This window comes from Podarcis melisellensis (genome assembly GCF_964234715.1).
Source record: "Podarcis melisellensis genome assembly, chromosome: Z".
Lineage (NCBI taxonomy): Eukaryota > Metazoa > Chordata > Lepidosauria > Squamata > Lacertidae > Podarcis > Podarcis melisellensis.
This window is the reverse complement of record NC_138547.1, coordinates 18685245-18706861: the sequence shown is the minus strand read 5'-3', so window position 1 is coordinate 18706861 and position 21617 is coordinate 18685245. Positions and strand designations below refer to the sequence as shown.

General features: G+C 42.9%; 1 protein-coding gene across 1 annotated transcript; it reads right to left on the bottom strand.

Moving 5' to 3' along the window:
• Nucleotides 1–229: 229 nt before the first annotated feature.
• Nucleotides 230–20089, bottom strand: LHX3 (LIM homeobox 3; the record flags this gene model as incomplete). The annotated part of the gene is made up of 6 exons (XM_081897910.1): nucleotides 230–1037; nucleotides 1581–1752; nucleotides 3848–3999; nucleotides 5414–5616; nucleotides 7477–7648; nucleotides 20020–20089. The coding sequence occupies 6 exons, from the start codon at nucleotides 20087–20089 to the stop codon at nucleotides 646–648; spliced, it is 1161 nt and encodes a 386-aa protein (XP_081754036.1). The 3' UTR covers nucleotides 230–645.
• Between the last annotated feature and the right edge of the window lie 1528 nt (nucleotides 20090–21617).

Genomic DNA, 21617 nt, shown 5'->3' with positions numbered 1-21617 from the left:
AGGGTATTTCCTCAAAATATCTCACCTCTTGGAAGTATTCACACACACACACATACACACACCTTTCTTTTCACTGTGGAAAGCAATTTTGAAGCTCTGTAATTTTTTCAAGAGCTTCTGATAGGCCTGGGATGGCAGAAAGGCCAGTCTTTCCACTGAGAGATGTATGGAGAACAGTGTTATTTAAAAAAATAAAAACAAAAACAAAATTAACATCCCTCCCCAGACACACATATATCTTATGGAAAGCACAAGGTCTGTTAGGCGCTCAGCCGCACAGCACCCTGTACAGAAGCTGCAACCATCCTTAGGGGAAATACCGAAACTTCCTGGCATTTCCCCTAACCATTTGGTGCCATCAGTAGGGTTGCCTGGCCCTGTGGTTCAATGGCAAGTGGCCCAGCCCAGGAATCACTTCCAGACTGTCAGTCAGGCCCAAAAGGCATCTTGGTCCATATATATATTTTTTCCACACATGCCCCTAATATGGAGCTAGTCCTGCAGTTGGGGCAGTGGATGTTGTAGGAGGATTTCCTCCATCATCTTTGCTGGCCAATCCCAACGCCAGTTGAGATAACATTGTCATTCCATTTTTTAAAAGTCCCAAGGGAGCACACACACCCTTGCCAGATGTGATGGGCTCCATCAAAACTGGGCATGATCCACTTCGTCCAGCCATGAGGCAGGACTCGCAGGGAAGTCTGGGTAGCCCCCGCTGCTCCCCGTGGAGAGGTCCGAGCTGGGTCCATTCCCTGCCAGCACCCTCATGGGCTGGGGCACTCCCTGTCCGCTCTGCCCCACCAGGCTGAGGCCACCATCAGGGTAAACCAGGCTGGACATCATGGGCTGGTGGCCAGGCAGGGCCTGCAAAGGGCTGGTAGGGCGGAGGTCATGATACTGGTCTGGAACCGGGAGTCCACTGTGCTCCAGGGAGAAGCCTCCATTGCCCCCAGCCGGCCGCCCCAGGGCAGGAGAATTTTCCCCAAGGCTGCCATAGACTCCGTTGGTGTGGCTGATCTCAGAAATAGATGGTTCATCTGGAAGAGGGGGGAAAGAGAGAACAGCTTTATTTTTATTTTATTTTTACAAACTTTGTTGAATTAAAAAAACAACAACAATCACCAAGCATAACAAATTGTCTTCCAAATGCATGTCCAGATGTTGCACATTACAGTGTGTTGGGCTAGATGGCCCTTGGGATCCCTTCCAATTCCTTACCCTCCAAGTGTCCCTATTTTCCAGGGCCAGTCCCAGATTTACAGAAGCCATCCCATATTCAGATCTGAGTCCTGTTTTCTTTTGAGAAATGTTGGAGGGTATGGATTTATGCAACACCTGAACCAAGGAGATACAACCTCTAGAAGACATCTGAAGTCAGCCCTGTATAGGAAGTCATTTTTAAAAAAATGCTTATTGTTTTATTATGTTTTTATATACGTTGGAAGCCACCCAGAGTGGCTGGGGCAACCCAGTCAGATGAGTGGAGTATAAATAATAACATTGTTATTAATATGAAATAGAGCGTCCCTATTTTCATTGGAGAAATATTGGAGGGTATGCAGTTCTACAATTCTATGTACCTGTGAAGGAGACCTCAGCGTCGCTGTCTGGGCCCTCTTCCTGGATGCTCTCCTTGTCAGATTTAGAGTTCCCTCTTGACCGCTTCATGTTCCGGAAATATTGCCCCCACCTCTGCCTCCCAGCGTCTTTCTTGAGCCGCTTCTCTTTCGCTCTCCGATTCTGGAACCAAACCTGAGGAGGCAGCCAGGAGAAGCTCTTAAATCTGCAACGTTTAAGTGCTCCTGAGAAAGCCACTACCATCCTGGGAGCTGCAATTCACCTCTCACTGCAACATGGACATTTCCCCAGAGATGGACATCTCTCACTTATTTTTATTTTTCTGAGGGTTCGGCATCTGCTACAAGTTCAAGCTCACATTTACAACATACAAGTTTATATTGACCTCTGAAGTTGTGGGATTCTGTCACCACAGAAATGCTATTAGTTTCCATCAGGTATAGGTATATCTGTGAGTATAGGGCGGTATATAAATGTCAATAATAATAATAATCATCATCATCATCATCCTAGCATATGAACTTGATTCTTTAGTGTAGCAGCAACTACACTTTGGAACTCCCTGCCTCTGGATATTTTGGCACCTGCTCAAACATTCATGTTTAGACAAGCCTACCCAGATGCTTAGAAAGTTTTGTACATTTTCAAGTACTGTTACTTAATTTTATTGTTTTATCTTTTTGTAAACTGCCTTGAAGGGTATTTTTTAACAACCAGGTGGTATTTAATTTTATAGCATAAGCAAATAATATATTGAAGATGCACCACTTTACCCTGGCCTTGTGGCAGTAATTTGTTTTAAACTTGGGGGGGGGGAAGTATTCAACTAAGTTTTATTTAGAGTAGATATGTTGGAATTAATGAAACTACCTTAGCCATGGTCATTCATTCCAGTAGGTCTACTCTGAGAAAAACTTAGTTGAAAAAAAGCCCTGTGTTTTTAAATTGTTGTAACCTTGTGGTGAAGGGCAGGGAAGACATTGAATAAATAAATATTTATTGGTATTCCTACCTCCAGTTAGCCATTCGTTACCTGAAGGTGTCCAAGCAGTTAATTTTTTATTAACAGTTAATTATCCAAGCAGATAAATAATTTTATTTATCGCTTTTGCATTACAGTACAACAATTCAAAACATGCATGTAATAGGACAAATAGACAATATTTAACAGCACATTTAAATGCCAAATTGCTTTGATGAATTTATTGCTGTGTTTGCTTTATTTGCATGTTATAAGGATTGCAATCTTTTGTTGTTCTTAATGCCATTGTGATTATTGTGCTTTGAGCTCAACATCCATTGTTGGAAAAGCAGAACAAAAAATATCAAAGCAAAGCAAATATTTATATTAATAATTGTTTGTTTGTTTCATAAAATTTATACACTACTCAAAAGTAAAAAAAAAAACAGCACCCAAAGCAGTTTACAAGAAGATAAAACAATAAAATCAAGAAAAATCTAAAACATAGAAAAGTAGATTAAAATCTGCAACAACTTTCTAAGCATCTGGATCCCTATGTCTAAATGAGAATGTTTTTAGCAGCTGCCAAAAAGAGTACCGTGAAGGCGCCAGCTTGCTTGATATCCAGAGTCAGGGAGTTCCAAAGCTACCACACCAAAAGACCAAATTCTTACAAAGGTATAATTATTATGTGGCACCTATATTAGTGCCAATTCTGCTGATTGAAGCAGTCAAGAGGGCGCATGATGGGTAAGGCAATCTCATAGGTAAACTTGTCGCAAGTTGTTAAGGTTTTATATATACTAACACTAACAACTTGAACTTGATTCAGCAGCAAATCAGCAATCATAGCAGATCTCTGAGCACAGGTGTTATATGCTGACAAGGCACCAGTCCAGCCAGCAATTGTGCTTCAACATTCTGCAGTGGCTGCAGCCTATGGATCAGGCATGAGGGAAGCCCCACAGAGGGCTCAGTGCAGTAATCCAACCTTGAAGTAACCAGTGCATGAACTACTATGGCAGTACTTTCCCAGTTCAGGAATGCCTGCAGCTGTCGCAGTTGGGTGACAGTCGATATTAGTAACATACCAGCAACTATTTTGCCAACCCAGCACACACTCTTCTCTCTCTTTCTCTTTATTTAAACAGTTTATATACTCTTAACTATAATGGTCTCTAAGCAGTTTGCAAAGATGCAATTCAGAATCAGTAAATATATATATATAATCAAGCATTAGTTAAAATGCTTGCTGGAAAATGCCTGCTCCCTCCCTTGCCCCACCCGCCCTCAGTTAGGGTCACTCACCTGGACCACCCTCATATCCAGGCCGGTCTCGGAGGAAAGCTGTTCCCTCACATGCCGGGCCGGCTTGGGGGAATTGTTGTATGCATTTTTCAAGGTCTCCAGTTGCTTGGCTGTGATTGTCGTGCGGGGTCTCTTCGCTGTGGACTCTGCTTCTGAAAATGTCCCCAATAGACAAGGCATCAAAGATCCCAAATCTCCAGGAGCCACAAACCTATGACCCTAAATCAACCCCCAGCCCATCCAATTCTCTGGATTGTGGGTTTTGTTTTTGTTTTGTTTCGTTGGTTTTTTAAAGAATTCTTTATTGTTTTTTTCATATATCCAAAATAATACAAGCAAACATTTTTTTCCACCCCTAACCTTGTCTCCCTACCCTCCTCAGAACAAAAAGTGTCTAGTAACTTTTATGCGCATGTGTGTGTACATGCATGCTTTTCCATAAATTTCCAATAGGCGATTGAAAGCCATATTCCTTAGATATTAAAAATGAAATAAAGCCTGCCCAAACTTTTTAAAAGTCCTTTGTTATGTTGTTTTTCCTTCTTGTTCTAATTTCACACGTCTGTTTTTTTTTCCAAATCTGAGCTGTCCATTCAATCCACATAGCTCTGGAAAGAGTTCGCCAGTACTTCATTTCTCTGGTCTCTTTTGAACTAATGGTATAAACAATTCAACATAAATGGGACTGAACTCTATAACAAATCCTGCATAGTAGGAGACTGGACAAGGTGGCCTTTGGCATCCCTTCCAAATCTACAATTCTACGATTCAATTCTATGGAATCAATTTACTAATTGTACTGTTCATATTGTACTATTGGAAAACCTGGCAACCTAAACTTGCATCTGTTATTTCTTCATTAATCCCAATATCACATCACCTGGATTTTTTCCAGCAAGGGAGAAATAATTTGGGAATCCGAATATTTACACACATAGTGAGATTTTTATACCAATAATCAGCCTCCATTAACCCAATAAAAGAAACTTTGTCAAATTTTCACAAAAGCTGGATTTAGTTTAATCAAATAGATAGTTTTATTATAAAAGCGTATGTAAAAATACAAGCTCTGAGGCCCTTGACAAAAACTGAAAATTTATTAAACACAATGGATAGAGGCGGGGGGAAGAGTTAAATGGTACTCTTTATTGCTTAATGTAACTTACGGATCTATGGAACCCCTTCAAACGATATGGGAATCAGATATCAGCACACAAATTCTTCTAATGGATTGGAATAAAATTTAGGAATCAACACCTCCAAAATCTGTTTCCAATTTTCTTAGGGAAACTGACCAAGTGACTCTGGCTCTGCCCATTTCCATCATATACCCCCTGACAGATTCCCCCTGATAGAATGTGGTCCTCAACAGAAAATACCTCACCCACCCCAGGTGTAAAGAGAGGTTGGAGAACTTTCAAAGCAGATAAAAAATCCATGTGACAATGAGTGTGCCAAGACACTCCGTGCTAGGGGAGGCAACCCCCACTTTGTGACCATCTATGGTGAAAATGCTCCATAAATATTGGAGATGAAATAACAGGGAGCCTTCTGGGTGCGACCCACCTCTCTGCTTGGCTGTCTCGTAGTCAGCTTTGCAAACCAGGCGACTGTCCTCCATGAGGTAGAATTCGTCCCCTGTGGCCAGCTGCCGCTTGCAGACAACACAGGAGAAGCAATGGAGGTGATAGACGAAGTCTTGGGCTCTCCGCACAACCTGTGTTGGAGGAATCCCCTGTTGACAGGCCGCACATTTGGTCCCAAACCTCCTGTTTGGTCATTGAAAGGAAGAGAGCTTTAGTTATGATTCTTGCATGGCAGAGGGTTGGACTAGATGACTCTTGGTACCCCTTCCAGCTCTACAATCCTATGATTCTGTGAATTAATATGTTCTGATTCCTTCCTTGAAATTTTCCTATCATTGCTGAAGAAACTACATTCCTGTTGTGGTCCAGGATAATTTGCCTTGCGGGGGGTTGGACTAGATCAGGGTTTCCCAAACTTGGGTCTCCAGCTGTTTTTGGACTACAACTCCCATCATCCCTAGCTAGCAGGACCAGGGATGATGGGAATTGTAGTTCAAAAACAGCTGGAGACCCAAGTTTGGGAAGCACTGAATTAGGTAATCCTTGGGATCCCTTCTAGTTCTATGGTTCTATGATGCAAAGAAGATGATCCCATAGTCAATTGACAGCTCCTGGATGTACTTATTTATTATTTACTTATTTCATAAGATATTGTATGCTGCTCAATTGTAAAAAATAAAAAAAAATCTCAAAGTCATTTTACAAAAAAGATAAAGCATTAAAATGATCATTAAGAAAAATTGACAATAATGCAAGAAATTCAAAAAGTTAAAATAACCAATAAAGACAAATTAAAACTCATCTTTAATTAAACAACTGCAGCAAAGTCTCTTGAAATAAATCAGCAGGGACAAATTTTATCTCATAAAATTTATACATTGCTTGATACTAAAAAAAAAAACCTCACAGCTGTTTCCAAAAAGATGAAACAATAAAGTTACCAATAAGAAGAATTAATAACAATTTAAGACTTTTGAAAAGTTAAAATAATAATAGACTAAATTAAAACTCACACCAACTTTCTCAATGTCTGGAGAGGTTTGTCTAAACAAAAAAATGTTTTTAGCTGGTGCCAAAAAGAGTACTCTGAAGAAGGTGCCTGCCTGATATCAATAGACAGGGAGTTCCAAAGTGTAGGTGCTACCACAGTGAAAGATTTGACAACTTACAAATGGGGAATTTATTGTACAATTCTGCTGTTGAAGGGGCCCAATAGCATGCTGGAACACCTTCCCAAAAAAATGGACACAGAGTGAAATCTGGAGTCATGCGGACTCACCCCCCTGAAAGTCCATAATGCAAGTGCAAGTGGTACAGGGAGCTGGCTGTCTTTATTCATGATGGGAGGGGAATTCTGTCCATGCCCAAGCAAAACCTGGTTGTTGCAGGTGGATCAGGCCAAAGGGGGCCCATCTAGTCCAGCATCCTGTTCTCACAGCGGCCAAATGCCCCCAGAACCTAGGAACTGAGATAGACTGCCTCTGGACCTGGAGGTTCCATTAGAACATAACAAGAGCCTGGCTGCTGGATTGGGCTAAAGGGAGTCTATGTCATACAGCATCCTGTCCTCACAGTGACCAACAAGCCCACAAGCAGGATCCAAGCGCAACAGCAACTCTCCGGTTCCCCACCACCTGGTGTTCAGGAGTAGACTGCCCCTGGGCATGGAGGTACCACTGTCATCATAAACCTGGCCACAATGAGGACTGGTGGCTGGACTAGACAGGCCACTGGCCTGATCCTGCATGGCTCTGCTGGTGTTCTTATGCCTCCAATGGACAACTCTTTCTTTGGCTTTTGCAGGATATGAATTGGCCTGAGTCCTACCTCCAGGCAAGGCTTGCAATTATTTAGTTGTGATTCCTACATTGTAGGGACTTGAACCAGATGGCCTTAGGAGGATTCCTTCCCCTTCTGTGATGCTTTGATTCTGTGACCTTATTTTGTTGCACAGGGGGTGGATCCCAACAGGGATCTCCCCTTAGGAAACGCACTCCCTTGTGGCCCATTTGATCCCCCTCCTCCTCCACCCCCAGGACTCACTTAAAGAAGTCCTCCTTGCAGTAGACGCTCTCCCCGCGACTGAAGCACTTCTCCGCTAGCTGGACTTGGCAATCACTGCACTTCAGGCACTTGCTGTGCCAGTGCCGGTCCAGCACCTTCAGGATGAAGCGGTCCACAATGTGCTGGTTGCACCCTGCGCATAGCGGGACCTCTGTCGGGGAGAAAGACACAGAGACACCTGTCAAGCCAGGTGTTTGCAACCTTGCAACGGGTTTGATGCAGCAGCAAAAAGGGCTAATGAGATTTTAGGCCAGAGCAAGGGAAGGAATAGTACTGCTCCATTCTGCCCTGCTCAGACCTCACCTGGAGTCCAGTTTTTGGCACCACATTGCAGTGGGCTTAACTAGATGGCTTTTCGGATACCCTTAGTGTAGGACGGAGCGTGAGAGGTGGGGGCGCTGAGTTTTTTTCTGCGTTGCACAGGGTGCTGCTGAAATTTGAGAGCCCAAAGTCTGCCACTGGCCCCCTTCTAGAATGCTATGATCCTTTAGCTGTGATTCCTGCAGTGCAGGGGGCTGGACTAGATGGCCCTCGTGGTCCCTTCCAATTCTGCAATGCTGATTTTAATACATCAATGATTTTATTTATTTAAAAAAACCCAAACTATTTTTAAAGCATTCTAAAAGAAGATTAAAATGTTCTCCCAGCCACTGATCTCAAATGTTGCCAGAAACAAAGACTTTCCCTTCAAACTCAACGATTCTGTGATCCCCCAAAGGCCTTATGGCCGGTAAATACAGTGATAAATACATAAATAAAAATTAAAAACATAATAGAATATATCCCTTACAGGTGTTAAAAAGAAAACAACCTGGAGATTTTAGAGACATGCAGATTAGTTCGCTCAATTCAGTAATTGAGTGATTAATCTAGGCATGTCGCTCTCCCCTCACTTCTGCCTCTTGCGCGCTCAGTTCTTGAGCGGTCGCACAGCGCCTTGCGGATGGATGCCTGTGAGCCTTTTTCGGGGTGGGGGAGCACAATGTCTTTCCTGCCCCCCCTTCACTTCCACTGGGAAGCGAGCCGCCCACTGGCATCCCCAGGAACTGGGAGGTGGGGAGACCGAGAGAAATGGATTGTTTAAGGAGCAACCCGATCCTAAGGCACGTTGGCTCAGAAGCAAGGTAGCAGGATCATGGCCTTGGCAGACGGGGAACCTGTTGCATTGCTCACTTTTGCTATGGCTTCCTCCGCCGCCCCCATTTGTCCCCCCCTTTTTTTTAAATATTTGTCGATTTTCCAAGGGGGGGTGTCTTCCTCCGCCCTCCCATTGGTCTGAACCCACACACGTCGCCTTCCTCCTCCACCACCCCTATCAAGTCCCATCAAAAAAACGAATCAAGTCCCATCAAAATCACCGCCAAAAATAGGAAAGCTAAATTATTGCTGTTGATTTTTCCTTACTGGTAATTTTATGGTTTGTGTAAACTGCTTTGAGGATGTGGGTGTTGGGTGAGTTTTTAAACAATACAGCGGTGTATAAATTTTACGAAATAAATATACGATAAGGATTCCTTCCCCCACCGCGCGCGCGCCCAGTCGTGGGCAGGGTGCAGAAACAAATCAAGGCCCAAAATGTGGTTTTAAAACATCCAGCCCTGCCTCGTTTTTGCCTGGAACTTTCCTTGCTTTTTCCTTCGCGTTTTGTTTCTTTCTTATTTTATTCTGTTGTTATTATTATTACTCTGTTATTTGTTTGTTTTCCTTTTTGGAAATTTGGGTTTCGACGAGTTTCAAGTGCCTCCCCCGCCCGCCCCCTTTTTTAACACAAGGCTGGTTTTCGTTTTCAGTCGCGGCAGTCGTCATATCCCCGAGAGTATTTTTGTGCGCGCTACTGATTTATTTTAGATACTTCCTTTCCTTGAACTTTTTTCTGGCGAAAGACGTCAGCGGTTCAGATGCATTGCTTTTGACACAGCGGTTCGGGATTTTAGGACTCACCTTAAATTTAGGGTCGTGTGTTGTTTTAAATGTTTTTTTAAATACTGGGTTTTAGTGCTGCAACCCGCCCTGGGACCTTAGGGTGAAGGGCGGGCAATGAATAAATTCATGATGATGATTAATCTATTTGACGTTTATTGTTGTTTTAACTATCACAGTCGCATCAACCACAGGAATACACACACACACACACCAAAACTGAGGAACAGCTTCAACCGAAATATGCCTTTATATTAATTTATAGCAAAATAATATGAAAATGAATGAAAACTGTTGTTGTTGTTGTTAATTCGCATTTACCTATATCTATATCTGTAAAATTGAAAATAAACCCTGATAGCACTTTATTTAGAAAATTGAACAAAACATAGTGCATAATTGGAGGAGTGCGAAAAAGAGAAAGTTTTTGTCTTTCTTAGTTCAAGGAGACACTCAACTAAACATATGAAGTGTTGTTGTTGTTGTTGGGAAGAGGATGCAAGCTTGAAACCAATCAAGTTTTCCCCCTCCTGGGCCAGAACTTGACTCCACCCTCCACCAAAAAAGCCGGAATGACTTATTTGAGTGTCCGTTTCTACACATGATTTCCTTTCTCTGGGTTCCAGACACGGTTTGTGAGAAGAGCAACCAACAGCCAGGACGGGTCATTTCTTAACCTTTTCTCACGAAAAGGAACCACAAAGACTCTGTGATTGATTCCTGTACTGCTGAGGGCTGTACTAGATGATTCTTTGCGCCCCTTCCAACTCTGCTATGATTCTATTAGTCTTCGCAAACGAAATAAATAAAAAAATACTTTCCAAAACAAAATAACCTTCCCCAAACGAAATTTTAAAATTCCCCAAGTTTAAAATAATAACAATTCTCCAGCTCAAGTCTCCTGGGGGGGGGGACGGTTGGCTTGATTTCTTTTTACGGTTTTTAGTTCCCTTTTCGCCGGAGAGCAGCTGGAGAAAGGTCCCCGCCCCCAATCACAAGCCGATGCATTTACCAGGACGGCGATAACTCAGTTGCATGGAGCAGATGAACCCTTCCATCCTTTCTTTAAAAATATGATATTAATATACAAAATAAACCACAAATAAATAGCATAAATAAATAGTTACCACCACCACCCCATTTTAGCTATTATTGGGATTTTTTCTTTAAGAAGGCAGAAAACACTCCGGTCCAATATTTTCTCCGCTGCGACTAAAACAATCCTGTGTGTACGACTGGCCGATTGGCATTCATTCCCCATTTTACTTTTTAATTACGATATTATTATTATTATTATTATTATTATTATTATTATTATTATTATTATTATTACTGAATTTTTGATGCCATTATAAATGCACACACAACTTAAAACTCAAAATCGAAAATCAAGAACATCTAAGGAGACATTTCTGTATATACCTGAAACCCACTCAGTTTCTGAGAAGGTTACATTATAATAAGCTGATTTCCGATTATTGATATTCATTGTTTCTCTTTATTTATTATAGGAATCAGCTGGGCATGGGAATAATAGTAATAATAATAATAATAATAATAATAATAATAATAATAATACGGATTGATAGAACCAGACCATACTATATGATGAAGCTATAAAATCATGCCCAACAGCATGGAAATTATGGGGGGGGGGAATTGTCCCCTTTTTGCCTTTAGCTTTTAAGATTTTTTTCTAATAATATAATATAATTAATATAATATGCATTATACTCAAACATATAATCAATCAATAAGTTTATTGTTGCAGCCAAAGGCCATGAGAAGTCCGTAGCAATATATTCATAAAATAATACAGAGCATACATCTATGATATAAACCAACATCCATTGTGTAAGATAAAAATCTGAAATAGATTTCCCCGTTAAAGTGGTTCAGTTCTAGAGCTTATGTTGATATTTTTTAGGCACCCCTGTTTCCCTTTTTAGCCCGTTCCCTACGTTTGTGTTCCTTCTGCAAAGTATAAGATAGTCGTTTATATGATTTATATTAACCTTCCACCCAAATGCGATTGTGGAAATATATATATATGGTGGGAAAGGTCCAATTCGGCGGAGGGGCTCTCCAAATCTTCCTCCCTCGCAAGAAGTTTATTGGCGGCCCCGATCCACGGATCATTCTTTTCTCTCTCCCGCTCAGCCAACACCCCCAACCCCGGCCCCTTTCCGATCTCCCCTTTCCGAGATGGACAGACAACTCTTTTTCGGACGTCTCTCCCCCGCACCCCAAATCTGGAGGAGGGGGAGCAAATCCGAAGACAGAATTGGGGGCGCGCTCCCTTTTCCCTCCTTCGCAATATTTTATTTGGGTGAGGACTTGTCTCCCTTCAGATGAGCGCCCCCCCCATCTTACCTCTGCGGGCCAGGAGGGCGAGGAGCGTCTGGGTGCCGACGGGGGGCTCCATCCTGCCGCACCTCCAAACTGGGCAAGGCGGACGTAGGAGACTGGGGGGCGGGGCGGAGAAGAGAACTGCGAGAACCGCCCCTTTAAAGTGCGCGGTCGGGGGAAGCCCAGCCTGCCCGCTCACGTCCCCGCCCGCCGCTTCAGCACCACGGACAGCGACAGTGCAGCCGGGTACTTTGAAGCAGGAAAGCCGCTCTGAGTTTTGTTTTACAATCAACGTGTATACGTTTTACTAAATTTTACTAAATAAATGCCCGGCGGAAACATAAGGAACATACAATTAGCAGAGAACTAAAATGTTGTCTTAAAGGTTTCGAAAGAACTAATAAGAGGAGACTGAAATATTATCATCAATATATCACAATAAGAACTCAAAACATCCCCTGAATGTAGTAGCTTGGCTACTGGGAGTTCCAGCCAAAGCGTTGCCTCCCTGAGTGAGTCCCCTGAGTTGGTTTATTTGCTTCACGGTACGCCGTGAAGGAGCTACTTTGGCGCAGAAGACGAATGGGGGCCTAAGTATTCCTGACAGGCCATCCAACCTCTATTTTAAAACCTCCAACGAAGGAAGTTTACGCTTTTTAAAAAAGGGGGGGATCAATCTGCCATGCCATGGAGAAACTGAGTTTTGGGCGTATCAAGGATCCCTGTTTTCAAATTGGCTTGATTTTCATTCGTGTATTTCTTGTGAGCCGCCTTGAGACCCAGGTGGTCAGACGGATTAAAATATACATAAACCTTACCTTTTTTTAAAAATACAAAACAATAAAGGGTTCAGAAATCACCCAGTCACTCGATCAATCAATCCTTTTTTTTTTGTTGCTGCTGAAAGAATCCATCTATCTCTTCGTTTTCTTTCTATTATTTATTAATTAATTTCATATTTATTTCATACAATTTACACACTGCTTTGAGGGGGGATACCTCAAAACAGTATCTACAAAAGATGATATGACTGAGAAAAATTTGGCAGCGAGAGTTTGAAACTTGCACAGAATTGAAACGCTATAACAGGTTAACATTATTTCTATTATTAATTATTAATTAAGCATATATTATTTATTATATGTGTATCCTGACTTTTCCCTAGACTCCAGGTGGCCACAAATTAAAAGGCAGAGAAAATACAAAAAGTTAAAAGCATGCAAAAGAATACATATAAACCAGCCTGACAGTTTCATGGGGACTTTTTGTGATGTTCTGGAACAACAATTTCAAACTTTATGCTGCTTTTAACCAGCTGTGACACGATTTCTTTATGCACTTTATCTTTGGTTTACTATGTTTAATAATGAAAGAGAATGATAATAAAAACATGCAAAAAGTAATCGTTGAAAAGGGAACTGAACTCTTCTGCATGTCCTTATTAAGCCCTTGCTCGGACTTTGCTCCCTCGGACGTGAGACCCGTTGATAGATAAAAGGCACTTAGACAAAAGCCTCTGCCCCCGCCCAACTTTCTGCAGCTAGAAATCCTGCCCTATAGGCTCTATTACTCCCTGAGCTGCTAGTTTTCTAGCAGCAAGGGCCAGTTTTACCAGCGTTATAAATGCCCCGCCCCCACTGGCAGACCCCAAAAGGCGACTTGGCTGGTCCTCAAAGGCACTAATTCCTGCATTGCAGGGGGTTAGGCTAGATTACCATTGGGCATCCCATCCAACTCTGTAATCCTATTACAGTACCTCCAAAGGTGGTGGATTCTCCTTCCAAAGGAAACGCAGGAAGAAAAAGGAGCGCAAGGAACAGGTGCCCCCCCCCACACACACAAAAAGGACGGCCCTTTGCTCTGGCTAGAGGCGTCTTCCACTGCCCATGGATCAATGGGTGGGGGGTGCCTGGGGAAATCAAGGCGAGAGCCCAAGATCGATGGTGCACAGCAGGCAGGTGGGGTCGAGGAGTTCCCCGGAAGGAGAGTGAGGAAAACAGGCAGAAGAAGATGGATAGGGGTGTTCCTCTGGGAGGGGCCAGGGAGGCCGGACTCCGAAGGGACCTGGTCTTCGAAGGTCCCGGTTTGCCCCTAAGAGGTCCCGAAAGTCCAAGCCTGGCTGGGACGCTTTTCCCCTACACAGGATCATAGAATTGTAGAGTCATAAGGAACCCCGAAGGGCCACCTAGCCCGACTCCCTGGAGCGCAAGAATCGCAACTAAAGCACCCCATGAATCAAACCAGCGATCTGTAATTTTACTTGGACTATGTAGATTGCCGTCAGATCCTATCTGATAACGCTGCATTTTGCAGAATCTTGTGTGACCTTTTTTTCCTTCTTCTTTTTTTGGAAACTAAATACACATTATGTGTGCAATGCAAAATATAATTTATGTAACATAAACATTCTGCAAGCCTGCTTTGACGCCATGTGGATGACAGCATGCAAGGACTATTGCTATTAATTATTTATTAACTTTATTTACCGCCTTTCATCAAGAGACCTCAGGGCGGCTTATAGCACAAAACAAAGAATACATTTTAAGACCAATTTCAGTTACTTTAAAAAGAATGTTGCTGTTTTACTTTTGAATGCAGTATTTTTTTCCTACCAATAACTTCATGGTTTTATTCTTCTCATAAACCACTTTGAGGCTTTTAAACCATCAAGTGGGAAATAAAGATTATGAAATAAATAAGTGATAAAATTACATAGTTAGTTATTCAGTTTATATCTCACCCTTCCCCTGAAGGATATAAATTGAATAATTAATAAATAATTTTAATAATATTTATTTTGGGAAGCAAATGTTTTTAAGGAAAGCGCTGCTGATGTGGGGTGGGTGTGTATTTAATTGTTTTAAATTATTGCTTTCCCTCTCTCTCTGTTTACGCTGCATTTTGTTTGTTTCTATTTTAACTGTAACCTGCCTCAACTTCCTCTCGGGGAAAAGGCTATCATAAGGGATATAAATACAATAATACTTATTAATAATAATAATAATAATAATAATAATAATAAGTTCGCCTCACTGCCAGGCCGATCTCAGAGTCTAAAAAGCGGCATCTCTCTCTATCGCTCTCTCTCTCTGAGTTGTCTCATGAGCTAATCTCAGGCCCTTCATACTGTGTGTTGGCAATATGCAAAGTTATTTAAATTTAATTTGCTAATGGGTCGGAGGAAGGCAATTTAATCAGCTAAAAGGTTCCCCAGCTGGATGAGTTACTGCCCGTTATTCTCCAGCCTTTCCTTTTGGGGGTTCTTTTCCTCGAAGGCAGCATCCCACGATGCGTGGGGGAGAAAAGCACCACGACTCTCACCCAGGAAGGGCAAGCTGACCCCACCGCCACCCCAAGAATTCACGACCGGGAGACACCCCTGGACCTCTTTTGGATGATATGGGGAAAGGTGGAAAAGTGGGAAGGGGGAGGGACAGCGGGAGAACACTAGAATCACAGAATGGTAAGGCTGGTAGGGACCTAAAGGTCATCTCCACCCCCTTGCCCCACAATGCAGGAATTCCAGCTAAAGCATTCTTGACAGATGACCATCAAACCTCTGCTTAAAAGTCTCCAATGAAGGTCCATCACCTTCCAAGGGATTTGGATGGCTTTTGCAGTCAGATTCTCTCTCCCCGCCCCCCATGTTTATTGGAATCACCAAGCTGGGTGCTGAGAAATTCTGTCCAGCCCAAAAGCTTTCCAGTGCTACTCTGGGCCACCAGAAATCCACCATTCTGCTTTACCTTTTACCCCCAGGGTGTTTGCAGCGTCATTCCTCCAATTGCAATCTGGTTTAACTTGGGGGGGGCAGAATTAACTTGTACTCCATCCTGGAAGCTGTTGGTGAAGGATGGGTAATAAGTCCAAAGAAATCACTGCATTATGTCCTACCTAATACTATTTTCAACCTGCTGTAACAAGATTCCTTTCCCTTTGTCTTTGATTTATTTTGTTTATTAATAAAATTAATATTTTTTGGAAGCCCAAAAGGGAGTTATGGATGGCTCACCCCTGAATTTCAAATGTGTCTTTTTGACTTAGATTCAGCCAGACTTTTTTAAAAAAGAAAAGAAAAAGAAATCATTCTCAGGACAGGAAATTCACTGCCCCATTCCAGTTCCTTAGGGTAGAGTGTATTTAAACAAGAAGAAAAATGGAAGGTGAGTAGCTGAGAGTCTAGGTTATCAGAGAAGGCCAAACATCCCAAATCCCAGAAAATTAAACATGGAGAAATGGAGTGAACAAAAATCAATTGGATGGGGGGGGGGAGTTTCAAGATGCCCCCGGAGGCAGAGGTCTGCCTTGCATGGGATGGCATCAAGGCCATAGATCTGGCAGACACTCCTGTTTTCTTCCCTTTTAATTTGTGAAGGCCATTGTGTACATTTTAATTTGTGAAGGCCATTTAAAAGTATTACATGTCTATTGGCAGACCACACTCAACAAACCCAAAAACAACATCTGCTGGACCCTTGAATCCCATAGAGATTGCCAAAAGGATTTACTCTCCAGGAAGGACAAGGCCAGGAATTGTGCACTATGATTCTGGCTGTCCATCCATTCTATCTGGTGCAGAATTCTCATGCCTAAACGTACACAAAGATAATTGTGCTTAACCTAAGCTACCTTGCAGGGTTGTTGTGGAAATTCAATGAGGATTAGAACCCGGGAGATAACCAGGGTTCAGATCCCCACTTGGGCATGACGCTCACTGCGGGACATTGGGCTGATTACTGTCTCCTCTCAGCCCAACCTACCTTTCTCATAAGGTGACCAAGGGTCTGGAAACCAAGCCTTATGAGGACAGGGCTCTCACACGGAAGATGGAGCAAGCTTGTTTCTTACTGCTCCAAAGGGTAGGACCGGAACCAATGGCTTCAAGTTACAAGAAAAGAGGAAGAATTTTTTGAGTGTAAGAGCCATTAAACAATGGAACAGACTCCCCCAAGAGTTGGTGGACTTGCCTTCCTTGGAGGTTTTTAATGAAAGGTTGAAATTCCTGCATTGCAGGGGGTTGGTCTAGATGACCCTCAGGGTCCCTTCCAACTCTACATTTCTATGGGTATTCAGTGAGGACTAAAACCTGGGAGAGGCCAGGATTCAAATGAAGCTCAATGGTCCATGAAGCTCAGTGGGTATGAACTTGGTGGCCTGTCACTGCCTCCTCTCAGCCTAAGCTCCCTTTCAGTGTTGTTGTAGGGATTAAAACAGGCATAGGCAAACTTGGCCCTCCAGATGTTTTGGGACTACAACTCCCATCATCCCTAGCTAACAGGACCAGTGGTCAGGGATGATGGGAATTGTAGTCTCAAAAATATCTGGAGGGCTGAGTTTGCCTATCCCTGGATTAAACAAAGAAAGGGAGAGAACCATGTATGCTGAATTGAGATCACTGGAGACAGAAAAGGAGGGAATAGAAAGGCAATAAATAAATGAATAGTGCAAAAGGGGGCAATACTTTTAAGTCCTTTTAAAATTGTACTTTAATGCTGAAATCTGCCCTGGGCCCTTTGGGAGGAGGGCAGGTAATAAATAATAATAATTTCAATTCAATAAGTTTATTGCATTAGGCAAAGGTATTGACAATTTCATTGTGATTTAGCAACCTACCAGCTTAGTATTAATACTGCAGTGTAGAACGTACAAAGAATCCTAGAATTGTAGAGTTGGAAGGGACCTCAGGGGTCATCTATTTATTTTTTTTTTATTTTCTAAAATTTATACATCGCTTGATTGTAAAAAACAAACAAACTCAAAACGGTTTACAAAATGATAAAACAAAAGAATTAAGAACAATTCACAACCATACTTTAAAACATACAAAAACATAAAATACTAAAACCAATTTAAATTACCTCCACTCTCTAAGCATCTACAAACAAAGAATGCTTTTAGCAGTCACCAAAAAGAGTTCAGCAAAGGTGCACGCTTCATATCAATAGGCTGGGAGTTCCAAAGTACAGGTGCTGCCACACTAAATGATCAAGTCCTTACAAATTTGGAATGGGTATCATGTGGCTCAAACATTCTATGGTCTTTTAAATATGTTTGTGGGCGGGAGTGTGGGTGTTGGTTTGTTTTTGTTATGTATTTTGTGTTCTCATTTAGTATTTTTATGTTGTGAACAACCCTGTGATCTTCAGATGAAGGGCAGTATACAATTAGTAGTAGTAGTAGTAGTAGTAGTAGTAGTAGTAATTCCACTGCTCGAAGTGGTTGAGTAGGCATGTGCTGGGTAAGTTGCTCTTGTAAGTAAACTGGTCCCAAGTTGTTAAGGGCTTTATATGCTAACAGTAACACCTTGAGCGCGCTGCAGAAATCAGTAGTGAAGTAACCAATGCATGAACTACCGAGGCCAGCCTTTCCCGGTCTAAGCATAGACGTGGTAAAAAGCACTTCTGGCAACTAAGGCTTCCTGGGCTCCCAGTGAATGACAGAACTGGATTCAGAAGCACCCCCAAAGTGCAACCTTGCTCCTTCATAGGGAGTGCAAACTCACACAGGAGAGGCATCTCACCCGTTTCTCAGACTCGAGACATCTAAGCCAACCTCCTGTAATGCAGGAATTGCAGACATCCAAATAATAGTAATAATAACAACAGTGACAAAAATATTTTAAAAAAATACACTTAATTTGAAAAGCAAATAACAAATGAATAAAAAAAGAATTTTTTTAAAAAAACATCAAATTCCTTGTAGTGCAAGCCTGACCAACTCTACTCTAAAGTAAGCGGAAAGCGAGTGCAGGGTTGCCAGGCTCCCAGACCCACCACCTCTGGGAAATGTCCCTATTCATTTCCTTTGTCCTATTTTATTTTTTTATTTTTTGGGGGGGGGGGAGTTTAACTTGGCGCCCAAAAAGTTTAACTTGGCACTCAATAGAGGTAACGTGTGTGTGTATTTCAAGGGATAAAAGGGTCACCTGTTATTAATTGTTATTGTTGTTGTTATTATCATTATTATTATTTCTTCTTTCTGCCCCCACACCCCAAAAAGCACTCCCTAAGGAACAGGCAGGGAGGGCCTTTATGGAGGAGAGAAAAGCCCCCGAAGGAACGAAAAAAAAATTCCTTCTTCTTTCTCCATCCCCCCCCCCAAAAATTGGTCTTATGTCCACACACAAGATAATTACAGCCTTCCCCCAAAATCAGGTCCTCCATTTATTTATTTACTTCTTTATTTATAAAAATATTTATGATTGGCAAAAAATATTTGAAGGACTCCTAACCTACATACCCCGCCCCCCTCCGCCTATGTTTCTTCTTTCTTGCTTTCTTGCTTTCCTTTTTTTTAACTTCTAAAAAGGAATTTCGATTGCTTTTGTACCATCCGAATAGAAAAAAAACCGATGCGCCAAGCGGATCGGAGCGGGGGTCTCCCCAATGGATCTCCAAGAGACACAGCTCGATCCCCCGCCGGGGAGGATGAACTTTGGAAAGGGATTCCCTCCGTCGCTTCTCAGGACAACCCGCCCCCTCCAGCACCAAAAGAATATTTAAAAACAAAACAAAACAAAATGAATGAATGAATACAATGGCATCAAGTAAATAAGGTCGCTGTAGAAAAAGGCGGAAGGTGATGCAAAGCCTCGAAAATTTCGTGACAGGAAATCAACCATAATTAGGAGAAGAAATTAATAATAGTTGTTACAATAGTAACGATGATAGCAGTGATAGTCATAATAGCTGTAATAATTTGCAGTAGTGCAATAAAGATGGTAGTAATAGTAATAGTAACAGTTGTAATAGAATCAGTACCAATAGTGCTAATAGTTCGGAGTATAATAATAGCACCAAAGTGTAGCAACATCCTGACTGGACCCCCGGCGCCTCCTGCGCTGCTCTGCCCTTCTTCAAAGAGCGACTTGAGGCACCTGGAATCCACCTGCCCTCACCGGAGCCCGGAGCCCCCAAGTTGTAGCAGCGCCTTCCTGGAGCTCCAACTTCCCATCCCGGCTAACACCGGTTGCCTTATCCTCCTTAGATCTCCCCGCAAGGAGGACATCCCCGCAGACCTGCTGGACGCTGCGCGCTCTGAGGGTTTCTTCTTTCCTACTCTTTCTTTAAAACCATTCCTTTCTTCCATTCTGCCTCCGTTTCCTTCAAAGTGCTTTTCAACCTTTCCTTCCTTAATTTATCTTTCCCCGTCTCTCTTTCCCCCCTCGGACCCCCAGGCCAGATGGCCGCCCCAACGGCCAAGATTCCTCCTCCTCCGCGCGCCTCCGTTGCCGACCCGTCGGGTCCCCCTTACCTGCATTCCGGCCGAAGGCGCAGGCCTCGGCGGGGGCCGCTTTCTCGGCCCGGGCTCGCTCCAAGAGCATCGTGCTGGGGCAGAAAGTGAGTCGAGGTCCCTGTTGAGGTTTCGGGGAAGGGGAAAGGCACGCAAAGACACCCAACCTCAGATGGAGCTCTGACGGCCAACCTGGAACTCCGGGCGCTGCTGCTGCGGGTCCTTTTTACATTCCCTCCGCGGAGCCCGGGCTGCGTCAGGTCGACCTCTGGCTGTTCCCTGCGATGCTCTGAAGGGTTTTGGGTGGGGGAGAGGGAGGGGGCGACAGGACTAGCAGCAGCCAGGGATATCCCCTGGCAAAGCTTGTGGGCGTCACTTGAGCGGAGCCCCCTCCCCTCCCCAGGGGGCGCTCCTCCTCCTCTTCTCCCCACCTCCCCTCCCCCTTCCCGGGTTCACTTCCCATACCAAGAAGCTTCCTTAACATAACAAAGCCCCCCAGAGCCGTTGGCAAGCCAGGCGAGGCGCCGGAGTTGTCCGCGGTGCTGAAGGGACGCTTGGCGGGCTTTTATCCGCCACGCGGGCTGGCCTCCGCTGTCCGTCCACACATGCGGCTAGTCCTCACTGAGACAAGACCCCCCGAGTCCGCCTAGTAACGCTTCAGCCTCCACCTGAGTGAAAACGCCTCCAGGCAACCACAAAAAGAACTGTGGTGAAGAACCCTAACGCGTTTCCTTTGCTTTGTGGAGAATGTCACTACTACTTCTTCTTCATCATCATCATCATTTAGGTTTCCCCTCTCTAGGACTCTGTCTGGAGGCGACGGATCCAGGCACCTCAGTGAGGACTAGGGTCACGGTGCGTATTTATAAATTTATTTAGTTATCCAGTTGCTATTCTGCCCTTCCTCCGAAGGAGCTCAGAGTGCATATTGGCTCCTTCAAAGGAAGGGTGGAATGGAAATTGAAACTGAATAAATAATTATTCCTGGGGTGCAGCTCTGAGGAATTTGCATCCCATTTTTTGGCTTCTGAGTGCCAACTTTTTGTCCTCTTCCAGAACTAGCCCTTTGTTGTTGTTTTTTAAAAATAATCTTTATTACTTTTCAAACTTATAAGAAAAGAAAAAAGAAAAGAAAAGGCAGGAGAAAAAGACGAAATAGAGCAGACAAGAAAAAAGAACAAAAGAAAAAACAATACAATAAACAATACAAAACACAACCTTAACACTAAACTAAACAAAACAAAACAACAACAATTTAAAATCATATAGCATGCCATTCCATTACTCTATCTTTCATTCCCTTATTTCATCGACCTCCTCTCACCTCCCTTTTTGTATTCCACTTCTGTTACTTGTTTCAGCAATTCCTTTCCATCTTTCTCTATTTTTATCATTATGAATATCTTAACATATTTTTAACCTTATTTTCCGTTAATACTAAAGTACTTATTTATACTTAACTCCTTACAACATTTCTGCTAAAGCCATAAAGTCAGAAGACTTGCCCTTTGACCAGCAGCACCTTCCTAAAAACTTATCTAAAGTTGGTCTGTGAGCACTTAGAAAAAGATGCTATTGATACCTAAGATCCAGCATGGCTTTCTCAAATAACAAACAAC